The sequence below is a fragment of the Citrus sinensis genome, chromosome 5 (assembly GCF_022201045.2).
Source record: "Citrus sinensis cultivar Valencia sweet orange chromosome 5, DVS_A1.0, whole genome shotgun sequence".
Taxonomy (NCBI): Eukaryota; Viridiplantae; Streptophyta; class Magnoliopsida; order Sapindales; family Rutaceae; genus Citrus; species Citrus sinensis.
The window spans coordinates 17,374,732-17,387,288 of NC_068560.1; the positions used below are offsets into that span (position 1 = coordinate 17,374,732).

At 31.2% G+C, this 12,557-nt stretch overlaps 1 protein-coding gene across 2 annotated transcripts; it reads left to right on the top strand.

Moving 5' to 3' along the window:
• The first annotated feature begins 5,254 nt into the window (after nucleotides 1-5,254).
• On the top strand, nucleotides 5,255-10,940 carry LOC102626165 (protein NCA1). Of its 2 annotated transcripts, none has more exons than XM_006471213.4 (8): nucleotides 5,255-5,423; nucleotides 6,137-6,489; nucleotides 6,618-6,852; nucleotides 7,440-7,585; nucleotides 8,547-8,634; nucleotides 8,720-8,866; nucleotides 10,200-10,349; nucleotides 10,429-10,940. In XM_006471213.4, exons 2-8 carry the CDS (start codon nucleotides 6,149-6,151, stop codon nucleotides 10,498-10,500), a joined length of 1,179 nt encoding a protein of 392 aa, XP_006471276.2. In that variant the 5' UTR covers nucleotides 5,255-5,423; nucleotides 6,137-6,148; the 3' UTR covers nucleotides 10,501-10,940. The 2 variants fall into 2 exon arrangements, with proteins under 2 accessions (XP_006471276.2, XP_024952285.2); XM_025096517.2 differs by having other exon boundaries at nucleotides 10,439-10,940.
• The last annotated feature ends 1,617 nt before the right edge of the window (nucleotides 10,941-12,557 follow it).

The window sequence follows — 12,557 nt, forward strand, 5'->3', positions numbered from 1 at the left end:
TAGTGGCGAGATCGTCGAACTTAGATGTCTTGTCATGCTTATTACAATACTCGATGGCCTTAGAGAGGGCCTTACTTGTGACATTGGGAAAAAGGATATCATCATCGGCACAATCGTCCTCGAACATGTGCTTGACAACGGTTAATTAGGGTTTAATTACAAAAATTTAGAAGGAAGTGAAAGAGACAAACAATAATGGGGGACAAAATAAAACTGAGGATATTGCAAGCTTAATAGGAAGGAGAGTGATAGCTAAACAAGAAGAATAAATCAAGCATGACGGCGACGGCAATGTGTGAATGGTAGAAGAACAGCAAGAATGAGGGGTTTAGACAAAGTGTATGTTAACGGCAAGAACGATAGAACCAGCATTTAGGGATTTTGATTTCTAAGTGTGTGTGTGTTTAGTACTTAGAAAAAGAAAAAGGAATGTTAAAACTTAAAAGTAACCAAAACGGAGTGTTTTGCTAGCATTTTCTTTTTTTCGATTATTAAAACGTAACTTTTGTTTTTTTTTTAAATAATGCATTAAAATTTGGGTAAAAAATGGTCAAAATAACTTTTCTATCACAATTTTTTGACAGATCAAATTTCTATTACGATTCTATCATAAGTTTGTGATATACAATAATTTTATCACAAAGCCATCATAAATTCGTGGTAAAAAATATTTCTATCACAAAACTATCATTTATCTATGATAGATTGAAAATTCTATCATGAGTCTGTCGTATTATTATGATATAGGTCATTTTGCCTAGAATCCATTATAAACTATCTGTCATCTATTGTTTGTTTTCTGGTAGTGAATGACTGTCATGTGTTACACTTTTTTGTTAAATTTTTACAAAAGTTTTAATTCATAACCATCATTAAATATTCTTTTTAATGATGGTTGTCCAATGAAATCATCATGTTATATTATATTTTGCTACTTTTTATGACGGTTTTTGTTAATATTCATCATTAAACAAACATTTCCAATCACGATTTTGCATAAAACAATCATCTTATGTGATAGTTTTATATTACTTGTTATGATGGTTTCTTTAATAATTAATCATGGTATAGGAATTTAAAATGATCATTAAAATAGTCTAACTGTTCATCGTGCAACCATTATTCTTTCTTAAGACTTTATGGGGTGCATCTTCTTTAAGTATTCAAAGTGCTCACTAATACAATTGTCCAATGTGTTACCTAATTTTAGAGAAATTAAATTAAAATGGTCATTAAAATTATGGACATATAATGACCTTTGTATATAAAAAAAAAAAGTCATTCACGTTAATACTATTTTTAACTAGACATATGATGACCGTTGTATGTAAAACCAATCATTAAAAATTTTTACTTTCAATGATAGTTTTTAAGAACCATCGCTAACATTAAGACTATTTTTTAACTCGACATATAATTAGGGGTGTTCGCGGATCGGATTTTGCGGATTAGACATTAATCCATATTGGATCCACGATTTTACGGATTATAAATTTTTAATTCAATCTAATCCACGGATTGGTGAAATTCAATTTAAATCTAATCCATATATTTGCGGATCAAATGCGGATTTGATCCAATCCATATCCAATCCACCATTTTGCGGATTGGTTTGCGGGCTAAAAATTCTTAATCATGTCTTATCCACGAATTAACTAAATATAAAAATAATTTTACTATCGATCAAATTCAAAATTAAATAAGATTAAATTAAATTAATTATTTAAATAAAGCTAGAAAATACATTCAAAGTTTCAAAATATAATACACCAAAAAGAAAAAAAAATCTCATTTGTTTCGAATAGTACATGAAAATTAACTGCTTGGGAAGCTATATATTTTTATTTAATTATTTTTATTTTATATTATTATTGGATAAGACATAATATGATGTTAATGTAACTATATTTTAACTTATTTATTTATTAGTAAGTATAATGTCATGTTTACAAGTTTAATTTTTTATTAAATAAATATTTTTTTTATTTTTTTGCGAATTCGCGGATTTTTACGAATTCACAGAAGTAAATCCATATCCAATCTACTGATTACGGATTTTCAAATTTTCAATTGAATCAAATCCACCAATCCACATATTGGATTTTTACAGATCGAATTTTTGCAGATCAGACGGATTGAGCGGGTTAGATTGGATTTTGAACACCCCTACATATAATGATTGATATGCTTAAAAACAATTATTATTATTTTTTTCTTTCAATGATGGTTGCAATAAACAAATTGTCATTAAAATTAAGAGTATATTTTACTTGATATTTAATGACTGTTCTTTTCATAACAGTCATCATAAGTGTTACATATTGGACCGCACATAATAATAGCTCTTAAATATCTTTAATTAAGGTTGTTAAGAAGAACCGTCATTACATATCGATCATTGTTTTACATTTTTGTAGTAGTTAAAGTTCTAAAAAAAATGCACACATTTTTCATTAAAAAGACAAAACAATAGCATCCATATTCGCTCTCATCTTTTGAATGAAAATAGGGTAAACTAATATTTTCAAAAGATTACGGAGAAATTAAGATTGTTATCTTGAATAGGGTGAATGGTATTTATCCTAAAATAAAATTTTAATTTGAATCTAGAGATGGCCAACAAGTTTGGCGGAATGGCTCATCAAAGGTAAGCTCGTGAGGGCCCATGGGCTGGCATAGCACAATCCACTATGTGAATGGCCCATGCCTGTCTAATTTTTTTTCCTTAAGTCCAGCACGGCACACTGCACAAGCCCACACATGCCGTCCTAGGCAGTATTGTGGGCCATGCTCAAGAAAAAGCAAGACAAGCATTTTTCTTTTTAGGTTGTCTTTAGTTAAATTCTACATAAATGAAAGTTCAAAACTCAAGTCAATATTCAATAATAATAAACTAATACTAGTAAGGGAATGTATTACTAACTATTAGTTTAGAGCCTATGGCATTGGAATTCATTTCTCTTAACAACAACAACAACAACAATAATAATAGTAGTAGTAGTAGTAGCAGTAGTAATAAAATAGTAATTAATTATTCTTAAGAGTTAATATTTAATTGTTAACTTGAACTTATATAGAGTAATAGATCATAGTTGATAATAACATTAATTCTTATAAGTTTTAAATTAAAATATAACAATTAACAATTAACTTTTGATTTATACTAAAACAAATTTATTGTTGTGTAAATGGTGAAAAATAATTTATTCATAAATGAAATATATTTCATTTGACTAATTTATGATTTTATAAATGAAACATTAAAGTCGTAAAAGTTTAGATTTATCATTTTTAAAATTGTAATATTTATAATTTTATTTGTTAAAATCATGATATTATTTATTAGTGTTAAAAATTGTATGTTTTTAAGGGGTAAAAATGTTATTTTGTGCTTATAATATAATTTACATTTGTAATTATGTAACATATTATGAATTTCTAATTATTTTTCTAAATATTTGATTTTGTGTATTTTTGTATGTTTATTATGTAAAAATAATAATTTCACACAATTTAAGGCTCCAAAAAAATGTACGGATGTCAAATTTGGATCCTAAAAGTCCTGAAAATTAGGTCATTGTCAATGAGGATCCGCTACTTTTGTTGTAAATTTATAAGTTTTTACCATGATAAATGTGGTAATTGTGAAATTATAAGTTTTTACCATATTAGGTATTGTAATTATTAGTGGAATGTGTTGGATGTGCTTGAGTGGATTAAGTTAGGTTTATATTTTGTTAGTGGGACAAATGTATAACTAAGATGTAATTAGCTTTATTTATTTGTGTGGTGTTGATTAATCATGTATTAGTATAAATAGAGAGAGGGGGAACACACCACCACACCTTTTCTTGTCTTCTTTCCCCTCAAGTTTTTTTATTTTATTTTAATAATTCCCTTTATTTCAATTATGTTTAGCTAAATAATAATAGTTAGGGGAAAGTGAAACTCTTAGTAAAAAAATATGATTTAATCAAATTATATTTTTATATTTTGAAAATATAATATTATTTTCTATTTAATTTTATCCATATTTTATATTTTGAAATTTTGATTTATTGTAGACAAAAATGGGAGTTTGATACAATGAATTCTTAATATCTTAATATAAAATATGTAAAATGATATTTTGACTTATTGTAGACAAGTTAAGTTTTGACACATTAAGTACTTAATCCATAATAAAATTAATGGGAAAATAATTGTAATTTATAAAATTAATCTTTTGGGCAATAAAATAAAAATAAAAACAATTTATTAAATTGTATTTATTACTAGGAGTGGATCCATAACCCTAACTAATTTAATTTCATAGTTTTTCTCAAATTAAATTACATATATTTAAATTTTATTTTCATTTTTTAGATAAACTTAAATAAACAAATTAAGTCATTTCTCTATGGATCGACCTCGGACTCACCGAGATATAGTATAATTAGGTACTATTATACTTGGAAGTAAATTAAACACTTTTAAGCCGTGTCAATCATCTATTCATTTAATAAATTATAGACATAAAACAATTATAGTATTTTTTAAACTAATATTTCAATGAATTTAAAAAACCTACGCCAATAAAATACATTACAAGATTCAATTTCAAGTTATTTGTAAAATCATAAAATTTTAACTTCACTTTTCATAAAAAAATTTACTTTAATATATTTTGGCTGCGTGCTAGCCCATTAGTGAAGTGTACTTATTGCTGCTTTTTCACGTGTCATTTTTAACTCATCACTAATTGGACTGCACTTTTAAAATTTAGGTACCTAAAATTCTCAGTCTAATCCAGCTTATATGTGTGCCATGCCGTGCCACATGTTCTTTCAAAGAGTGATGATACAACCATAAACTCTTGTACAAACTTATTTTGTATAAACTGATTTGACATTAATTTATTGGTTGAATGAAAATATAAAATAATAAAAATAAATCATGTGAGTCAATAAATATTTAATTCAACCAATTTTATCATGCCACATCAGTTTGTATAAAATAAATTTATATAAAAATTTATGACTATATTATTATTCTCTTTCAAAACGTGCTCCTACTATGTCATGTTGTACGAACACGTCCGTTGAGCATATGTACTTCAATCATTCAAATTTCGATAGGAATTAAGGGACCCATTCGATAAACAAGAAGAATATTTTTTATTAATGCGAAATTGAAATACAAAAGGGAGCCCAATGTTATTACCTCATTGCTTTGCTCCCTGGGTGAAATTAGAATTTCAGAAAAGATTGTCGATGCCTGTGTAATATAATATAATTAGAACGAAAGGAATATCGCGGGGTGGTGCTCAGAGGACCAGTCATTCATGTTTCCAATACGATCAGGATATTCTGCAGAAGAAGAAGATAAACAAGACGTCGATTTGAGCTTCCTTTTCACTGATTCCCTAGGGCTTTTATTCGCAGGTACATCCTATTACTCCTCACAGGAGATCATTTGCTGAAATTTGATTTTTTTTCTTTTTTTTTAATCCATCAATTTCTTATAAGTAAGTTAGTAATGAAATTTGAGCTGAGACTGATGAATTTATATCTGTAATATGCAAAATTTATCTCAGCGAATAAAGCCGAGCTCTCCATATTAAAGATTTTTCGTTTTAACGTTTCCAATTTGATGGTTGTGAACCCTTATCAATACGCATTTTTCATAGATTTGATGAGATATTTGAATCTGCAATTATATGTCTTTCTTGTTGAAGCAGGGTTGAACCTGATATGAGATGAGTGCAGGTCTTTAGTTTTAGCTAAGCTTATTTTGCCAAATTGTGCTTCACTCATGCATCTGGATCTCTTTAGATTTGAGCTTCAAGTTGGATTTGAACTTCAAGAATATGAATAACTCATTGCAATAGTCGTTTGCAATTACTCATTTTCTGAATCCATCTTTTGTACGCCCATTCACCCATCTAGTAAAATTTATTACATCTTTTTTTTTTTTAAAACATAACCAATTATGATTGTGATGATAATGAGAGATATTTTAGAATGTGGCTTGATTTCTTAGATGGTCTGTTCATATCTTGCATTTTCTTTTGAATTGAGGATGTCGACTTGTTTTTACAAAGTTAATGACAAATAATTTTTTTAAGAAGATGGTTTTGATTGTTGTTTTGATTCAGGAATTGGTCAAGATGACACCGGTTTGTCCTTTTGCCAAAGCACGTCCAGATGATGCCTCTCCTAGAAAACCTGGTGAAAACTCGAATAAATACCTGGCAGAGTGTCCTTTTTCCAAAGCACGTTCAGATGATGCTGCTTCAAGAAAAGCAGTTGAAAACTCAGCTAAACCCCAGGCAGAGCATGATGGTGACAAGGCAAAGAGTGATTCGATGGACTCTGCCAGCATTCCTCCAAAATGTCCGTTTGGCTATGATGCTCAATCGTTTAAGATTGGTCCCCTGAGTTGCATGATTTGCCAAGCACTTCTCTTTGAATGTAGCAAATGCACGCCTTGTTCACATGTATATTGCAAGTAAGCAAATAAGGACACACTTGTTTTATTTTCTCTATCTCCCGTTTATCCTGAAATGTTGATTGGTTTTTCTTTCTTCATTTTACTTCTGTGGGATATGTTCATTTACTTTGTTAAATTGAAATCAGAGCATGTATTTCACGCTTCAAAGACTGCCCATTGTGTGGGGCTGACATTGAAAAGATTGAAGCAGATACAACTCTTCAGGATGTTGTCGATCGCTTCATTGAAGGTCATGCTAGAATCAAGCGATCTCACACTAATTCTGACAAAGAGGAAGATGAAGCAGGTGAAAATAAAAAAGTGATATATGAGGATGTTTCTATGGAGAGAGGTGCTTTCTTGGTTCAACAAGCTATGAGGGTGAGTTCAGCTAGTTTCTTTGCCATTGTTTATGGTCTAAGAATTTGTGAGTTGGAAATTATGTGAGTATTGATGTTGTGTTATTTAGTCTTAAATTCATAATTATATTATTAGTCTAACACCAACAGAAGTGATCCTTCTCTTCTCGAAACCCCTCCCACAAAAAAAAAAAACCTCTCGTGAACCATTCATTGATTGTAATCGAATGATTTTAAAAGTTTCTGAGTTGGAAGTATTAAATGCCACAAAAATTTAAGCTATGTGGTTGTTTGTGTGTGTGTGTGAAGTGGAGTTGCAAGATTATCTTGGAGTCTGTCAATTGCAACTTGCAAGTAGTTCATACTCTCCAATTCACCTGGTGCAATGTGCTCCATAAGCTGGGCTACATCAAACACTAGATCACTCTTTACCTGTGTATGTATGTCATACATTGGAAGCGTTTCTTAAATGCCTTTTCCAAATAGCTTTTGTTTCTCTAGCTGAATTGATTTTTCAAAATTTTAAAACTACCAGAGGATGACCCATTAGTTAAGAAGTCACTTTCCTGATTCATTGCATCTGCTTAGCTGATTGCTTTTCATGTGTAGGCTTTCCGTGCTCAGAATGTAGAAAGTGCAAAATCAAGACTCAGTCTCTGTGCAGAAGATATCAGAGATCAGATAGAAAGAATGGGCAATACATCAGAGTTGTGTTCACAGCTAGGAGCTGTTCTGGGTATGCTTGGTGACTGCTGGTCTGTCCACTCTCTCCCATCACTCGCTTTGCATTTTTGTTTTTTCTTTTCTTTGGGTTCTCCCTTTTGAACTCATTACAGTTTATTAGTTTAGAACCATTTTCCTTGTTATTCTTTTGCATTATAAATGTTTCTGGTGTTCGAGGGGTACCCATTTTTGCATATGAGAAATTGATTTATGTTGGAATGAGCCGCAGTAACGCTTTAAGGCCAATGATGATGGTGTATTCAAAACTAGATCTAGCTAAGAAATTAATATGATTGTTGTTACCTAGTAGCTAAAAAATTTACCCAGTTATGACAAAATCCTGATTAAACATAAGAGAGACCTCTCATATAACAGCAGAAGAATTCAATCCATACCAATGTCACTCCAGCACAGTATTCTAGAAAAAGGATATGCTTGATGTACTGGGATGGGGATAGTCTTGAAGAATTTCCTTGTTAGACTAAGAGTTTCAAATTTTGAAGGATTGATTGTGGTAGCTAAATTAATGTATCACCATTTTCGCTGATACTTCTCAGAGACTTTAACTAGATCCATCTTCTTGTTTATGTTCCTGCATTTCTTTGAACGCGTTAATCCATGCTCAGACTTCATTTCAGGCTCCCATTAAGCCATTAAATTTCTATCATGCGAACCTAGTATTTTCCCCATCATATTGACTTGAAGTGGGTTATCCTATCCAAAATATAATAAACTAGAAAAATCAAGAGGGGAAGAGCTGAGATGAACTGATGAGAGCTTTATTTGCAATTTTCCAATATGATGCATGATAAATAAGCTTTGATTTTCATCTTGAACTTAGAAATTGGTGGATCTTGAGTCTATACATCCATTTTTATATTTTTACACTTCTTTTTGAAAAATTATTTCTGTCTTCATTATCATGTCCAAAATATGGGATTCTTACTTGTGGTATTGTTTACGTAAAACCTAATCCCTTACTTTTTTATGCAGTCGAGCTATGGGAGATGCTGATGCTGCAGTGGCTTATTTCGCAGATAGTGTTGAATTCCTCATGAAATTACCGATGGATGATCTGGAGGTTATAGCATGACAGCCGTTTCTACTTAATTTTGGCACTTTATGCATGGTTTTAACCTAATTATTTTTTACTTTTTGCTCTACAGATAATTCATACACTTTCTGTTTCACTAAACAAAATTGGAGATCTGAAATATTATGGTGGAGACCTGCAAGCTGCAAGATCTTACTATGTTCGTTCTCTAAATGTCCGACGTGATGCCGTCAAACGTCATTCAAATGTTCCATCACAGGTAATCCATCTTGTCTCAGGACATTTTTTATTTTCTTTTATGTTTCTTTCTACTTCAACATTCTCACTTCTGATGTCGTTTCCTCGTACCATCATATTATTGCTAAATTTCAGTCTTTTAGTTCGTTCTATCAGTAATCTGTTCATCCTTTTTTTCATTAGTCAATGAGAGACATATTTTCAATATCAATGTACTTATTTGTTCTTCGTATTCTCCTTTTTCTTTCTTTTTATTCACTGTCATACATTTTTTTTCTAGTCTATTAGGACTCTTTCCTTTCTGTCATTTTTCTTTTTGTATTCTACAACAAACTATATGATGCATATTGGGGGGTGGAATCAAGAATTGTTATTATTCAGGATTTTACAAATTTAAGATTAATATTGATTTAAAGTCAAGGCTTTCTTAGGTGTTTAAGTCAACAGAGGTGCTATATATTCTTTATCTGCCCAATGTTGCATATGTAATGAAAAGAAAGGGTAGTCCGTATCCCGTTTATTTTTGGATTTTAATAGCGTATATAGTTATGCTTAGCAGAGGATGTTTTGGTTTTGGCTCAATCAAATCATCCTACTCCTAGCATAGATTCATGAAGTTTTAGGGGGAAAGATATGATTGGTAAAGTTTTGTGGATATGAGTGAAATCATTTCTATGGTCAATTTGAGTGAAAGCAAGAGTAAACATTTAAAGAGCAGTATGACAAATTCCAAATATATTAAAGGAAAATATTGTATTTACTTCTTAATGGGCTTTGGTTTCAACTATTTTGGAGGGATTTCTTGCTGCTTGCATTTTAGGGATCAGATGAGTGTTTCTTTAGGATTTTTCTTCTTTCCTTGTTATGTTGTAGGATTTTCTTCTTTTGTTGGTTATAATTATGTTAGCATTGGGCGGCTACTGGTTCCAATATATATTTTTGTTATTAAAATGGTAATGGTGAGATGAGGTAACGCCTGAAAAAAGAAAAAATTGGATTGCTGGGAATACAGAGATTTTATATTTGGTTCAGCAAACTTTTATGGGAAAATAAAAAATTTTGTTGCCGGACAAACCTTTTCTGCATTGATGTTGCTTTTCACGTGTTGTATAAAATCTCGTTGATTTGGGATTTTCTTCATCCCTCTTGACCAAAACAGAGAATGATAAATTAATGGGTTTCTCTTGTTCCTCGTAAATTGAAATGTCTTTCTGTAGATGTTTGTTTTGTTCATATCAGAGTTCCACCTTTAAAATACATGGCAATGTTGGAAAATTGATATGATGTTAGATAAATTCCAGTTGGAGAAAAAAAGTGTTGAGCTACTGAGTTTTAACTTGTTTCTGTGATTTCAGGTTTTGGATGTAGCTGTTTCTCTTGCAAAAGTTGCGGATGTAGATAGGAGTATTGGTAATGAGGATGTGGCAGTTGATGGATTTCAGGAAGCCATTAAGCGGCTAGAATCTTTAACATTGAAACCTGAAGAAGCTGGTTTGGAGCAACGGGTTAGATTCCTATTCCAACTTCTTGTTGTAAGTAGTTTAGATTATGAAAATCTTGATCCGACACTTTTTTGACATACAGCGCCTTTCAGTGCTGGAATTCCTCAACAACCAACTTTCAGAAAAACCACCTGAATCAACTCCCAAAGTTTAGGTCTGCTTGAAAAATGCAAAACTATCTGGTGAAATAAAATAGCCTACTGTATATGTATATACGCAAGTAATAAAGCTCAGGTTAGCCAAGTCAGTCTCTACATCAAGCGCTTTCGAGAATAGTAAAAACTTGATCCTGTCCAGAAGTGCAAGCGATGGCTGCAGCTGGAGTCACACCACAGCTTCTTGCCTGGTTGACTATAATTTGGAAGAGCAAACAAGTATGTAGCTGCAGATCAACAACATATTTCCTTGTTCTTTCAAGTAATGGCGTGTAACTTTTTGTTTTCTGTGAATAAACATCATGCCACTGGGATTTTTGTATAATGTTGTAATAGGCACAAAACTTATTAAAATTTCATTATGCAGTTCTATGAAGCAACTTTAATTAGGACGATGTATTGTCATGTTATGAATTGGAAAAGAATAAGCTGTCTTCTACAGGCGATGAATATTTATTATCAATGCGTACTACATAGTCCTCATTTCAATACCGCATGATTCATATATTGAATTTTGGGATGCTAGAGTCCCCATGGGATTATTTCAGTTTGTTTATTATATTTAGAATAGCCTCTAGGAAAGAATCAATGAGAACCAATTACTGCATCTTTGATGCACTTTCTATTATTATTGGCACATCTTAGGTTTGTTTACTAATTGACTAATTGTAAATACCCCAAAAATTCAGGCATAAAGAATTGCTTGATTACATTTATGTTTTTTTTCTTAAATAAAATTTTCTTAAAGGTCTTCTAAATGTCAAATCCATCTAGCTTACTAGCCTGTAGCAAGAGGAAGAGAAAATGTGTCATTGAAGTTGGTTATGGAAAAGCAATACTCAGCTTAACGAAAAGCAAGCCCTAAAAAAAGCGCCAAGGATAAAGATTTGCACGAAACTAGAAGTAAAGGAGGATTAAATAATGTGAAGGGGAAAGAATAATTAAAGCAAACAAGGAAATGAAATTTGCACATGCCTATTCACCTTGCTCTTTTGCTGAAAGATAAAGAGAATTGCTTGCATCTCAAGTCAATTATTCAGTTTGTTCATACTTGAAATAAACTGGAGAGTATCATTTTCCTATTTTATTTATTTTATTTTCCCAAGAATTATAATGTTTGAAAATCCCAATTCCCAAATGCCCATCCAATAAAACCAAGATTTTCTCTTATTAATCTGAACTATTTGCTAAGATTAATATAAACGACGATCAAACAAGATTTATTAGATGAATATACAAGTGATGTAATACAAGTCGTTTGTATTATAAAGATATTTCATCATTAGGAGGAATCAAGAACATAAAGGGTAGTAATAAAGATACACTCTGTCAACTTTTAAACCCCCAAAAAAAAAATAGTAAAGAGAAAGGAGCATACATGAATTGGTTTTTCGAGTTAGTCAAATCAAACAGAGTTTCAATGATTGTCCTCTTTACACACGATACCAATAAGAAAATTGAAAAATGTGAACAAATTATGCTAACCCTAACTTTTTATCAATTAAATCAGCTAGGATTATGCATCAAATGCTAATTTACATAATTAGATGCTAAATTTATACAGCTGAAAAGAATCATTGGGTGTTTGAGATGACGATTATCATATAGTAGGGGGAACCTTAGGTGCAACTGTGGCACCGTGCCACAGTTGCATCTAGCCGTTGGATGCCAGTGGATCCCACCACTCTAACTGCATCCAACGGCTAGATGCAACTGTGGCACGGTGCCACAGTTGCACCGTAGCCTGATCCCATATAGTAATATAAATTAACTGAAAGCCATTCCAATCATGCATTGGGATTTGCATTATATTATCTTTTCTTCAAACTAAAGTGATTATCAAGTATAGATATTAAAATTTTGGGCTTGTTCACTTTCTGCTTTTCTGCTCAGTTTGATGATTGTGACGAAACCGACAGCACAAAAGCATCAAATCAAAAATGGCCTACCAAAGGCGAACCGCCAGCCCAAACCTATTAAGAAGATAAAGTGGTGTTTGCAATATTGGCCATAAATTATTTTTATTTTAAAAATTAATTAATAAAATAATATATTA

Bases quoted from the DNA above. Each gene is read 5' to 3' on its own strand.
- LOC102626165 (XM_006471213.4), top strand. From the start codon at position 6,149: ATGACACCGGTTTGTCCTTTTGCCAAAGCACGTCCAGATGATGCCTCT. The intron at 8,867-10,199 runs GTAATCCATCTT...CTGTGATTTCAG, and splicing joins ATTCAAATGTTCCATCACAG to GTTTTGGATGTAGCTGTTTC. The intron at 10,350-10,428 runs GTTAGATTCCTA...TTTGACATACAG, and splicing joins AAGCTGGTTTGGAGCAACGG to CGCCTTTCAGTGCTGGAATT.